Here is a 14991-nt window from a genome sequence, read left to right on the forward strand (position 1 = left end):
ACCTGCATCCAATCAACAGTCGCATGTTATAATTTTCACCTTGTGTTGCTTCGACAGGCTTTTTTCTTCCAGCACTGCTGACTATGTGTGACAAAAGGTCAAGTATGAAAAGTAGCTAAATAAGGACAGAAAAGCAGAAATTATAGCATGAATGGTAAACCAGAGTGGAAATTGGTTGCTTTTCAGTTTTCTGGATGGTAGATGTTCTTGCAAAAAAATCATATAGAAAACACACCAGACTTTCAGGCATTGAGATTATGGATGAAACGCTCCCAAAATAAGCTGCTCTGCTTTGCTAACTGTGAGGCCAGTCCTACTTGGGTACTTGAGCTACAAACAGTAAGCTATAAGCACAATGGACAGTTTCAAATCTGATTCACTTCCTGTGGACAGGCCACATGAAACGAACCTAAAAATGAAAATCATCTCAGATCCTGGGACGGGTCCAGCATTGCGAACAACTCAGCCTGCCCTGGTCCAAATCTATGGACAGTTCTGATCCTGGGACTGGTCCAGAACCATGGACAGCAATATTTTTCCCTTATAACTTTTAGCAGAAACTCCTGGAAAATACACATCAGAAGCACAATATTTTGTGTGTTACTCTTCCTAAGCTTATTAGGTGAATCTGAAAAACAGAGACTCAACAGAGAGTGAAACACTGTTCGCTTATTTTTCCCTCAGAAAATTGATTCCTTTTCACATTTCCAATGAATACATCTCACTGCTTTTTTGTCCATTTTTAGTAGTTATTGCCTGGATTTCAGTTCTCTAGAAGTGATTCTGCAGTCTTACAGATTTTACCATAACAAAGCAGATTTTTGGTTTTGTTTATGAAAAATAAGATAAAGATATTTGTATGTTGTCCCCTGGGCAGTTTTGGCATGTCTGAGGTTGTTTTGGGTAAAACTGAAGGGAAAACATTTATCTAGTAGCTTTCTGAGATATAAGATACACATTACAGTCACTTGACATTAACATCACTTTAAACTAAGAATAGTTTATGAAAAAGAATTGATACATGAAAATGCACAATCGTTCCAAGTTGTATATCCTTCAGATACTCTTTAATTTCTAAATGTGTATGAGTAACATCACTGATTACATCTTGTTTGTATATGCATGCACTTGTTTACGTTAAATATTCTGTGGCTGACTTTGAGGTGATTCATTAGCAATGGCGCTGGAATGTGCTCCTCTAGAATGGCAGAAGCCATTAATCTACTGTCACCCTGTATAATTGTCACACTGACCTGGCAACACAAGAAAATTACTATAATACCCCGATGTCTTACTCTCTCATTATCTGTGCGCTAAGTTCTGCTCAGGGAGTGTAATGAGGTAGCCGACAGTGTCACGGATTTGTGTTAGCAACAGTTCTGGAATCTACAACATTTTACCGTAATCCTTAGGTCAGCGTTTCGAAGCTTAGGCTGATCACTATCTGCTTTTCGGCACACGGTGGCCATATCTCTGCCACGCGCAACGCAAGATGTGATTAACAAATCATCATGTTTCCTTTGTTTAAAACTGGCAGACACATAAAGGTCTTAATGAACCTCAAAGAAGATTTCCGCTGCGTTCCTCCAAGTCTCTTCCAGCAAAATCACCCTGCACGCGGGAGTCAGTTATCTCTGTCAAGCGAGACTTATCTTTCGGCTGGAGCTGGGCATGCGTCTTAAAATGAGGATTGAATCCATGAAGACTTGAAGGGAAACAAGAATTACTATGGAGCACCAAAGCCTGCACAGAAGGCCCTGGAGCTTTGATAAGCGTTAATGAAGACATTGAAGCATATCCTTAGATAAATGTCTTTTTTAACTCCAGGAAGCTCTGGCAGCTGATGTGTATTAGTGGCCTGATTCAGGCTACACTGGCAATCGTTTTGGACGGAACACTCTGGATCTGTTTTGCTTGCTATATTTTCTGTGATGCATGTTTGAACAATAGTGAATACATAAAAGGCTGGCAAAAATCAAGGCCGATGCAGACAAGCGGGCGGTAAATGTAGGCAGTGCATAAAAAAATAATACAGCCCCCAATACCATTTTCACATTTTATTGAATCCGATTCTAAACTTGTATTAAGGAAAAAGTAAACGAAAAAAAGAAACTGCAAAATATGGCAAACCAAACAAGACCATTTTAAACTTACTAAGAAGTTAGATTCAACATTGTGAGATGCAAATGGTATTCATGCCCTTTGTCAACATGAAGCTAACTTTGCTCGTGTACAGTGTATTACCTTACCAACTTACTCAATTTGTAGATGATTTCCACCTGGGATATGGGTAGTTAGTTAGCTAGCTAGCAGGGGAAAATACCCACTCTCTCACTAATGTGCAACAATATGGTGGAGATTTTACACAAAGGAAAGCAAAATGAAGACAATATTATTATAGAGATACTGGTATTATAGGCATTTTATTACAGAGAAGCACAGATCTGCAAAGGGAAGAAGACCATTTCAAACGTACTGAATTTAATTCTGAGCTCAGGTCAGACTGCCCCTCTAAAGTTAGTCCCTGAAAAGAAGGGCACAAGGTCAAAAAGGCTACTGTGATCCCAACTGTCACTCTGTCTGGCAGAAGTCAGTGACTGAGACTAGAGGTGATGTTCACAGCTCAAAAATCTTCAAGTAACTATACAAAAATGACCTTTATGGGAGAGTGGCAAGAAAGAATTAAGCTCTGGCTGAAAAAGAAACATTTGCAAAAGAAAGTCTTCTGATGAGACTAAAATGGAACTTAAAATGGAGCTGGGACACTAAATGGTGATCTAACATTGAACACCAGCAGGGTAACACCCCCCCCCCCCAAAAAAATGCTTGCTGTAAGGGGGTTTTTCAGCAGCAGGGACTGGCAGTCTGGTAAGGACCGTTGGGAAGATGGATGTTGCACAACACAGAGAGATCCTGGAGGAAAAGCTGCTCCCACGAGCCAGAAAGCTGCGCGAGATGTTGGTCTTTCAGCAGGGCGATGAGCTACTGCCACAACAACAATGGAACGATGGATCAAGCAACATACTGTATATACAGAGCCTCATAAAAGTCTTAAGGAGTCAAAGAAAATGAGCAGGGTATTATGTGCATATTTGCTCAGAAAACACAGTTTAGCCTTACGTCATATGAAGTTTTAGATACAAAAAAGTCCCTGATATCTTGCAGAACTGCTAGAAGACCATCAAATCGATTCCTGAAACTCCCCTCAGGGTCCCCCAGCCGTTCCATATACCTGGTAAATTTCACCAACAACTCAGATTAATTAATTAACTTGGGGGGGGGGATTAAAATAAATGGGTGTATCGGATAGTTACTGCAGATACTGGGGTGACTTTAGGAGAGGTGTTGCGATGACTAATGAGCTAACACACTTTGTCAGACATAATAACAGTTTTACACGAACAGATATGTCCCTCACATCACTCTGCGTTCATGGCCACGTCGCTTGTTTTAAAAAGGCCATCTTTACTATAACACATATCACTACAATTCTGATTTGCTTGAGCACTATACCTGTAGTATAGTGTATTATGACAAAGATACTGAAAGTGCATTCATTTTTGCTCTATTTTTCATCTTGCGCCGCTGACCGTGACAAGGAAAAGCAGTTATAAGATGGATGGTTGATTTTCATCTATTATTGGTATTTTTTTAATTATCACTATCACATGTTATATTTCATGCAAAGGCCCACCATTACGATTCAAGATTCAAGTTCAATTGTTTTATTGTGATTCCAACACATTAAATATGTATCCTCGGATCCTGGTGTGCAGAGGGACATATAGCAAGTAAGTTATGAAAATCGATGTATTTCAAGAAATAATCTGTACTCAGTGATATGTCTGCCAGGCTTCTCCAATAGGTATTAGTTAAGGTTACAGTAGCACGGTCACAATGGGTCAGTGAATAACACTGATGCCCAACCTGTCCAGGACTGAGGCTCAAATCAGCTCTATTTCTACAAAGTTCTCTCTGTTCTATGCAGCCCAGAAATCTGTAAGTAGGTGAGTAAAATCCCACACAATAGAGGCAGAAAAAGCTTTCACCCTAGAACCATCATCGAACCGAACTCTGGGAACTCTGGCACTACCCTCTACACCATTAGCATGCCCCCCCCCCATACCATCAGCAATTCCTGTCACAGACAAGTGTGCAATATGCATTCCACAAGTACAATATACTGCAAACATGCAATATTTGTCACCACACTTATATGACCAGTATTAATTTTTTACTCCATGTCTTTGCATTAGCTATTTTATTTATTTATACATATATAGTTATTTTATTTATACTTAGAGTTTTGTTTTTCTTTTTCTTAATTGTTACTGTAACTATGTGCTAAAGCATCAGTCTTCAGACGCCCACAGCAAATTTTGTTGTAATGTAAGTTACAATGGCAATAAAGGCATTTTAATTTGGTTCTAATTCTAATTTGTATTTCTGAATTACCTGTTCTGTGATTGTGTTTCCAGTGATGCAATGGTATCCTAGGTGATTCTACGCCTTTTCCACTAACCTATATACAGTATGAGCCCATTTTGGGTAGATTCCTGCCCCAGGAGAAAGCTGGAACTCATACAGTTCAGCTTGAGTTTTAAGTATGATGGCTGTCATCCACCGACCAGATGGAATTCTGGGGAAATGGCAAACATCCCATAATACCCCACACTTCTGCTTCCTACAAACTCGTACAGAACTGACCGGTTGCCAGGAATAAATGTCACATTGCTGCTCCAACCAATAGGGCAACTCACTGAGCTCCAAAACGGCCAAAGAGTCAGTGCTTAAATTACAGGTGAATGAATCCAAACAACTGCAGAAGTATTTCGTCTGTCACTGAACAGTCGCAAAAACGATGACAGCATATGCCAAACACAGAGGAATGAAATCTGCCAAAGTAAAAGCTGACCAGCAGAGAAAGATGGACACTTGCCCTGATATTCGCTAAATACCACAAAAGCATGACCTTGAAAATGACAATAAAACTGAATCTGCAATTCTGTGACCCATTCTCAAGAAAAACTGTAGGTTGTAAGCTTCTCGGAGTTGGAACTGAAGTCAAAACTGGCATTAAGAGATCCACAGCCAATGCACAGTGACTCAGAACCTGGTGAGAAAGAGCCAAAAAGCAGACCCTTGAGCAATGCAAAAAATAATATGATCTGAAGAGTCATTGTTCAATCTTTTTCCTGCATTCAGACAGGTTTATGTTTGGACAAAGCCAAAGCATGCCGTTAATCCACAGCCTATGTTGGTATGGGTGGCCATCTTGTGGGAGTCATTAAGTCTGATGATCACTCAAGAATGGTCATAAAACAGGAATATGAGACAATTTAACAGCAGCAGGTGCAGTCTATAGTGGAAACACTGCTCCCTCATGATGTTCCCATATTCCAGGATGACAATGGCCCCATATGCACCGCTAAACAACTTTGAGTGGTTTCATGAACTCTAAGATGAATTCAGATTCTTTCCATGTCCTCCCCACCATCACTGGAAATTCACGCAAAGCTCCGGAGTGCAGAGTTGATTTCTGCCGAAGGTCATCGCACTTTGACCTGGACACTTGTCTTCCTGAGGAATTGTTCAAATGCCCACTGCACACAGTTAACGATTTACATGACAGCATTCCAAGAAGGACCAAATCTGGACTGAAACGGTGTTGATATCAATATTTTATATTCCAGTTGTTTTGTTGACATAATGTTTATTTAATACACAATGCTGTCAGGACTCGGTGTTGGGAGTACAGGTTGCTTTTGCATACTCCATGCAAAATCGAAAGTGTGGTGTTACCATTAATGACAGTTCCATATGTTACCGTAGTCTTCATGGGAGTTTGCTGTTTGTAAGAATGAAATACACTGTAAGATATGAATAAAGACACAAAAATTTTAAAAGTATAATACACAACTAATTATATAAATATTTGTGCATAAAAAAGGGTGTTTGAGTGAAACATAATTTTTTTATTATAAGCTGATATTGTATACATTTTTATCTTTCTATAAAGATGAATACATTTCTGAAGCATTTCACTTTGCACAGCCACAACCTGGACTAACTGTGCATGTATTTTGAGTCTATTAAACCAAATATTAAAATACAATTTTACAGTTTGAAAATGTGCTTCCTTGGTTGATATAGCTGTTTATTAATGCTTTATTAATGCTCCCTATGGAATCAGGCGGAACAAAACCCTACTGGAACTACAGGAAAAGTTCTGCATTGCTGGCTTAAAGAATTCCAGGTGTGAACCGTCACCTTAAATGATGCCATGTCTTTCCTATTTGAGCAAGTTTTGCTGTTTTAGTTCCTTTACGCAGTATCATCAAGCTCATGCACACATTCTTTTTTGCAGACTTAAAACATATATATTATCATTTTTAAAGGTCAATGCGTCACTGTTTAAAATATAACTGAGCAGAAAGTCCAAGGTAAGGCTGAGCATGATGCTTTACGTGAATTATGGCAAACAGTTAAGTCAGGGTGAATAAACACAAATCAAACTAAGTGTTTTTGTCATAAATATTTGAAATAAAACAAAATAAAACTTAATTTCACGTGTTCTTTACGTGCTAATGATTATAATGCACTGTCCACTAAATTTCATCCAGCTTTGGCACACTGACCTCTTGCTGTGCCTTCAGCATACCACGGTAAAAGGGAGCCATCTTGTGGTTGCATTAAGCAGCACAATCTATACAGATTTTTCATATGTATTATGTAGTTGCATACAATACAGTTATGTTATTGTTTTGTTACAAGTACAATATCAACAAACCATTTATCTGTGGAAAAAATTTTAATTAAATTGCTTTTTCATCAGCTCAAACTGTCTGATGTCTCACTGGACCTGTTCTGGGAAAATGCTGGACATGTAGAGGCAGGAGGTCCCCTCTGCCCGACTGCAGTCAGTTTAAGGTTTTCCACTAATCTGCCAATCACATTTCCACCAATCGACCAATCACATTTCCATCAATCGGCCAATCACATTTCCATCAATCGGCCAATCACATTTCCACCAATTGGCCGGTCACATTTCCAGGACCCACAGACTCACCCTGCCCTGGATGGTTTCTACAACAGAGGGCAAACACTGTAAAAATGTGTGACACAAATCCAGCTAACCACATGTGCATTTTAGGATTAAACTGGAGTACTGGAATGGACCCCTACCAATACTTAACAGAAAGATTTTGGGTGGAGTTCAAACCACCAGCTCGAGTGGTAGTGAGGTCACATTGCGGAGCCATCTATGAGTTCAAAATCACATTGCTAATCACCTCAGTGTCTACTGTTCTGAAAATATCTGAACAAAGGCTATTTACTGTATAAGCAAACTCAATTCCTTTCTTGCCATCCTTTACTGCCTACACTGAGAGTGAACAACACACTCAACTAATAAAACATCCGAGAACCATATATACCATTTTATAATTAATTTAATTTAATTTAATTTAATTTTAATTATTTCTTATACTTATGCAATTAAACAAAAAGAATTTATATCCAGGTATAAACATTCTTTTACTTAACTCACATTTGTTTTTTAATTAAAATTATTGTATGACTTAAATAAAATCAGCATGTTCAATGGTTTACTATAGTAAAAATTACAAGGCATGTACATGGCAATAATTGTTGTGATTCTCTAAAGGCACTGAATGCAACCATGTTTCTTATGATGATTAAAATATAAAAGCATAAAATGCACTCGAAAAGTGCCAAAGCAAGAACTAAATCCCAAATTGTAGATATAATAATTAATACTTTATTGACCCCCTGTAGGGAAATTATCTTTACACCTCCCTCAACTTGCTCTTTGTGGAGTAACTTGACCGCGAAGGGCTGCTGCCTGTAGCGGCGCCCAGGGTTAAGGGTCTTGCTCAAGGAGCCACAGATGTGCTGAGGCTGGGTTCAAACCTGCGACCTTCTGATTATAATGACAGAGGCTTAGCCCACTGAGCCACACGCTGCCCCAACACTCAACAGAAATATATACATATAACCTTAACCTTAATATAACCTTAAAATCCAAGTTCCAAGAGGCCAGTAACCAACACACACACACACACACACACACACACAGACACATGCGTGTGAGCTTCCTGCCATGTTGGGCAAGGACCAAGGTCAACAGACCAGATTACTGGTCTCACACAGGTCCTGAGTACTCAGAGGGTCATGAAACTGAGAAACAGGAGAGAGAGACAGAGAAACAAGTGAGTGATGCAGAGCCATTTCAAATGCAGATGCTGTAGAAACAGCATGTGAGTTCGGTTAAGGTCCAGTTAGGTGTGAAAGCGCCCCGCTGAATGCCGCTGACATTCAGGGGCCACTGACGTCTGGCAAACCCGGAGCCGTCTGGCCGGACTGCACGGTGTCACAGCAGGTTTCCATCACGGCCGGGAGGATGAAGCCTTCAAACTTCCACTTCGTTTGCCATATTGCACTCTCCCATTCTCAGTTTTACGTGGGTGAGAGTGAGTACGTGTGCGTCTTACAGGTTACATTATTAAAATACATATTAAAATATAACAAAGTATTCCTAAAATCTGATTCCCCCCAGACACAACATCTATGGATACACATAGTTTCCGCAACTGGATAAAAAAATAAAAAATAAATCAAGATAGTGTAGGAAAAATACTCCAGATTTCTTTTCTAAGACAAAAAGTCCACCAGTTTCCAAAAACCTAGCTGTAATTTATTGATGAACAGAGAAACTCAACAAACAAAACAACCAGAAACTTTTTCCCCGACTGAAACATCTTTCCTGCCATCCTGAAAATGCTAAGAGAAAACTATATACCCCTAATTTTTTTTTTCCTACGTATATACAGGTTCCCCTGCGTGATTAAGATTCAAACCCAGCCTCAGTCTGTGGGTCCTTGAGCAATACCCTTAACCCCCCCAGCTCCCTGGGCGCCGCTACGGGTGGCAGCCCTTCGCAGATGACTTCCTCTATGAAAAAAGAGCAAGTTGTGGGAGATGTAAAGACAATTTCCCTACAAGGATCAATAAAGTATCGATTATTATTATTATTTCACACTATAAAAAAACACATTATGCTCATTGGTGGTTATTTTTAAAATCATTCATTATGAAAGCTGAAAGTATTTACATGAAATTCAAAAAATAAATCTTTAATGAAGGAACAGTGCTGGGCGGCATGGTGGTGCAGTGGTTAGCACTGTTGCCTCACACCTCTGGGACCCGGGTTCAAGTCTCCGCCTGAGTTACATATGTGTGGAGTTTGCATATTCTCCCCATGTCGTCGTGGGGTTTCCTCCAGGTACTCCGGTTTCCCCCCGCAGTCCAAAAACATGCTGAGGCTAATTAGACTTGCGAAATTGCCCGTAGGTGTACATATGTGAGTGAATGGTGTGTGAGTGTGCCGTGCGATGGGCTGGCCCCCCATCCTTGGTTGTGCCCATTGCTTCCGGGATAGGCTCTGGACCCCCCTTAACCCAGTAGGATAAGCGTTTTGGAAAAGGGATGGATGGATGGAAATTGAAAGACTTCAGTTAGTGATACTTTAGTCACTTTCTTGAAAGAAACAACATATCTACATGAAGTAGCAAATGACTATGAATCCATCCTTTGTAAATCAATCCAACTGAAAAAGGGCTTATCAGATATGATTTGGTTACAAGATTTGGAACATCGCTGACCTGGATTTGACAGTTGGATATGAATGTATAACACCGTGAAAAACAAAAAACAAAATAATAAACCAAAAAGATATATATTCAAAAGAAAAACCATAAATGTGGGGGGAAAATGAAGCAATATCAGAAAAAATATAAAGTTCACTCTCAAACTAACAGAAATAAAACTAATAAAAGATAAAAATCTAATAAAAATGTGCTGTCAGATTCCTGTTTTAACTTGAGGGAGAGCCTGGTGGATTTTCTTTAAGCTGTAACACCTCCTCTCAAACTGAATTAAAGCTGCTGGGGTCGTCTCAAAAGACTGTCAACAGTGCAAAGACCCCATAGAGGAGCATGCAAGGGTAAGCTACCAGCAGCTGCTGGCCCTCCATGGCCAATGTGGATATGAAGATCTTTGAGGCAGCCAGACTACACCAGCCAATGACGAGGAGCGCCAGCACAACTCCCAGAATGCCCCTAAAAGAAAACACAGCATTATAATTGCCAATCCTCAGAATGAGACCCAACACACAAAGAATCAATTGAGAGCTAAAAAGGCAGAAAATACTGTGGCGGCAATTCTATCTTTCAATTTCACTGCCTTCCATTATTACCTTTAGCATGGCAGTGTATTACAAACACCATGTGCAGTACAGTGAACTGCACGACTCTTAGCAGTAGAGTAAATAATATTGTTTGCTACAGTTTCAAAAAACCAAAATGTAAAATATACAGCAGCATACTGCAGTCAGGGATGGAGTAACTTCTCTGGGGGTCCAAGGCTGACATGGGTGACAAGACAAACTAGAGGGAATTAAAAATGACAGAACATAAATAATGTTCTAATCAAAGTGCGGGACGCCAATGGTAAAACTTACCAATCAGGGTGGGGGCGGGTAAACTGTCAGTAAAATTTGCTGACGGAGGAGAGGAGAATGCAGCAGTGCATGGGCCAGTCAAATTTAAGAAGTTTAATCATACCCTCTTTTGCTAAAGCTAGTCGCGTTTTTTTTGCAGATATTTGTTTAATTGCGTTCTCTCAATGTCTGTTCACAATTTGTCTACCACTCTAGCGAGACAGTATCAGACAAGAGAGTTAGTCCTGTATCTTTGTGCCATTTTCTTCTTGCTACTTTATGGCAATTTGCTTGCCGGTGAACAGACTCCAGTAGTAAAAAAGAAAGCTGGGTAGTGCAAAGTCTCAAAGTAGAATAGTCCATTACAGCTGGGACAGCGGTAACTTTGTCTATCTTAAAAACTGTCGCTAAAAATACAAATAACATACATGTTGCTATCATTTAAATGATAATATTGTATTATATCCTTAAATTAAAATTCTAATAATTCTGTCTTCACAGGGCCCCTAGTTTTCAGGGCCCCAGGCAGCTGCCTACCATTGCCATTGTTCGTCCTTGGCTACAGGTCACATTGCTATGAGAAACTCGATGTGTACAACACCAGGGTCTAAGGGGGGGTTCAACAGCCAATGAAGGATTTTTTTCAACCCTTGTGGTGTGCCACAACATGGAAATATACAGGAAACTGTAAAATGATTTCAAATTAAAAGTCTGTGTAGGGAAATAAAGAAGAGCTCAGCCTGATTTCACAAAGTCCCATTTCTTTGTGTATTTTGACTCTACGGTTTGTCGTGCACATGTTGACTGCTGAACTCGTGAGTCTGATCCTAGAAGAGAGACAGAGAGTAGTGGGTTTTCAGGTCACAGGGGTTTGGTAACTTACTGCAGGGTGAAGAACACGGCAAAAGCTGAGAGGCCCACCATGGGCAGGAGGCAGTAGCCCAGGACACTGGCCACGCAGCCGTAGGACACGGATATGTCACTCATCAAGTTTAGCAGGCTGCACACACCCCCACAGCCCATTGCGCTGACCCCATACACAAAGCCGAAATGGGACTTCCCAGCCTAGACAAGAACAAGAACCTATATTCACACATAAATTAAAAAAACAGACACACACAGAAGCTAGGAGTGTAACAATTCATTGATTCTAACTGGTATATAGATTAAGGTCATACGATGATTACATTAACTGAAAAAAAAACTATGAAAACATCTCTTACACAAAGCGATCTAGAGCGTCACCTTAGTAGGGAGCAGAGACGAAAGTATTACAGTACACTTTATGCACTCTAGTACACCTATATTCCTATGTTTTCAGAGAGTAAGCTATAAATATCCAGAAAAAATATTTTGGTGTTAAAGTACTGAAACAAGATGGAATCTTTCTCATCCACACATTTTTGTGTTTTTTGTATTATTTATAATTTTTTGAACATATTCTGTTGTTAAAAGTATAAATTAAAAATGCATTGCTGCCATTTTGAATTAAAAAATATTCCACATAAAATAAGCTTGTTTCTCTGCATGGAAAATAGTGATCATGTACTATTGAATCAAACTAAATCAGATTGTATCACAGTAACATTTCAAATATCAGCAGACAACAGACTCAATGCCCTTGCAAATCTGAAAGTGCAACTATTTAAGTCCCTAACTGACATACAGAACATACAATCAATGTGGACAGCACACACACACACACATACACACACATACACAAAAAAACTGCACACATATGTTACATATGAACAGAAACACCAACATGTAGAAAGACATTTATGCACAGTGCATATATTTATAATGAAAACAGGGATGAAAGGAAATGATGCAAACCTGCCTGAGCTGTTTTTGTGCTGTTTATATGTACGGAGAGGGTAAATATTTAGCCAGTGAAGGAAAGAAATAGTGGCACAAAAACTAAACCTGCACAATCAGGAGTGATTGTGATTTAACTTGTACAGTACCAAGTAAAAGTCTTGGACTACAAAAGAAAATTTAGTTTTAATTATGATAATGCAAATATATTTCTGTACGGCTGGTGGTACAATTTAACAGAGCAGTACCAGATATTTAGTGTTCTTAATTGCTTGGTTGGTTCATATAGGCTGGGAGCTGGCAGGGAGCAGAAAGGCATTCCTTGAAAACACTGCCCTATATTCACCAATAACACAGGCTTACCATAAGCAGCGTGACAGCCAGGGCTATGCAGAAAAGTACAGGTCCAGTCAGGTCCGTCTCACGCATGATGCTGCCATCTGCTGGCTTAACTGGGTTTAATACTGTCAGAGTCTTCTGCCAGATATGGTCGAAATTAATTCCCAGCTCTGTGGAGTTTAATACAGCTTTGAATTTAACTGACCATTAAACTTACTACAATTTTTTACGTATATATCTCTCTATATATATATATATATACACACACACACACACACACAAGGTGGACCTGGGTTCGAGTCTCCGCCTGAGTTACATGTGTGTGGAGTTTGCATGTTCTCCCCATGTCATCGTGGGGTTTCCTCCAGGTACTCTGGTTTCCCCCCACAGTCCAAAGACATGCTGAGTCTAATTGGGCTTGCTAAATTGCCCATATATAAATAAATTTAACAATACAAAATTTTTTATTTCTGCTTTTGTTTCAGTGAATCTTATTCTTATGAAATTATTATTTAATAAGCTGGTTTCATCAACAGATTTTGCATTCATCACTTCTAAGTGAAAATAAAATAAAATAACCAAAATAAACAATAAGTCTCTTAAATAATGATGGGGACCTGACCTTCAAGTAAAGGTGGTTCATCTGCAAAGTTGTCTGCAGCTGGGTGGGCTGATGTCACAGGAACCTCCGAGGGCTGAAAGAGCTGTCCAGTGTAAGGCTGAACGGGGGAACCAGGTACCACAGAAGGGTTATACGTACCTGGACCCATCCTGCCGTAGACACTGGAGAAACACAGGCAAACATGCATTGCATTTCTAATGTTAGTCCAGTGTTTTAATATTAAGTCACTGTACTTTTATATTCAATATTTTATATAGTCGACATTTTCAAAAAATGTATTTCACACTTGCACTGATTGATGTATGTCAAACCAACTGTGATGTATTCATACACTTGTCATATGTCACATGGTCTTTTAATAATTTTTGAAATCTTTAATTCCTTTTTTGATAATTAAAGCAATTCAAATCCATATGGCCTCCAAACTAACTGTGATGCAAGCAGACTAAAATTCCTCATATGTCACAAGGGTCCTTTTTGCAAAATACCTTCAACCTGACTTTATACATACTTTTAAGAATGTCTAATACACTGAATAATGAATATAAAACTAACTTAACTATGGTTCCTGTTCACAAGACAACGTAAACGTTTTCCAGAATACTGAATTAAAATAAAATAAATAAATAAATAAATAAATAAACGATTAAATGTAGACTTCAGTGAGCTTCTTAACAACACTTACATATTGGGATTCTGCCGCGTTCCTTCTAAGTCAGATACGTTCTGCCCCTGGTCATCTATGTTATAGGTTGACTGGTAGAAGTCTTGCTCAAACGGTTGGAATTCGGTCATTCTGCACAATAATAATAATAATAATAATAATAATAATAATAATAATAATACATTTAAAAATGATAAAAAATAATAAAATCCCACCTTGTCAAACCGGTATTATCAACATTCCTACATTGGTATGGGTTCGTATTACTTACCTTTGGGTATATATCGGGAGCACCGTGCGTAATTAAATGGGGGGTGGGGGCTTCAGGGTGGATTTCGTCTTTATAACGTTGAAACTAAACCAACGCCCTTGGTTTATCTCAGTAACCTAACGTGTTACAACTATGGAATCAACATTTCTTTGCTAAGTACAACATTGGAACTCACTCAGAAAAAAGGCATACTGTATATCGCTGAACATGCATTATTGCCGAACACAGACACGTGATAATACACTGTATCCAAATTTTATGGAAATCGTTAGAAAACAAATGCAAAAAAATAAAATAAGTCACACAGAAACGGCAGTACCACTGTATATAGTAAATAATATCGAATATTAATCAAACTACATATAACATACCTTGGTGTAAGTACGAAACGTGTTTTTGCTTCTTTATAAGTGTTATGTTTAGGCTATGTTTAATCAGAGAACAGTCGTGGGCAAGTGGGTGGATATACTATAAATAGTAAGTTATATTTACACCAAGGGTATGTGAAACTCCTGTCTCCAAATGGCCCGTCTGTATTATATGTACTATAAATGCACATCAATACATATTTACATTTTAATTACAGCGTTGTTACCATAAATGTTTTCACATACGCCTACTACAATAATAAAAAAAATCTAAAGCAAGTTAAACACGCAGTTGTCTGTCCTGCTTATTAACGGCAATAATTTGATTTTTTTCCAGTTTCAGGTTTTGTCAGACCAATAACAACTACAACAACCGCAATAATAATAATA

At 38.9% G+C, this 14991-nt stretch overlaps 1 protein-coding gene across 3 annotated transcripts; it reads right to left on the bottom strand.

Annotated features, from left to right (window-relative positions):
• Window positions 1–9783: 9783 nt before the first annotated feature.
• On the bottom strand, window positions 9784–14859 carry LOC125721181 (protein YIPF7-like). 3 transcript variants are annotated; one of them, XM_048997236.1, is made up of 7 exons: window positions 14605–14859; window positions 14234–14349; window positions 13984–14094; window positions 13299–13459; window positions 12701–12846; window positions 11403–11584; window positions 9784–10139 (listed from the first exon to the last, which is right to left on the bottom strand). In XM_048997236.1, the coding sequence occupies exons 3-7, from the start codon at window positions 14091–14093 to the stop codon at window positions 9977–9979; spliced, it is 762 nt and encodes a 253-aa protein (XP_048853193.1). In that variant the 5' UTR covers window position 14094; window positions 14234–14349; window positions 14605–14859; the 3' UTR covers window positions 9784–9976. The 3 variants fall into 3 exon arrangements, with proteins under 3 accessions (XP_048853193.1, XP_048853192.1, XP_048853191.1); XM_048997235.1 differs by having other exon boundaries at window positions 14234–14363; XM_048997234.1 differs by lacking the exon at window positions 14234–14349 and having other exon boundaries at window positions 14605–14856.
• Window positions 14860–14991: the final 132 nt, after the last annotated feature.

This window comes from Brienomyrus brachyistius, unplaced genomic scaffold, assembly GCF_023856365.1.
Source record: "Brienomyrus brachyistius isolate T26 unplaced genomic scaffold, BBRACH_0.4 scaffold32, whole genome shotgun sequence".
Taxonomy (NCBI): domain Eukaryota; kingdom Metazoa; phylum Chordata; class Actinopteri; order Osteoglossiformes; family Mormyridae; genus Brienomyrus; species Brienomyrus brachyistius.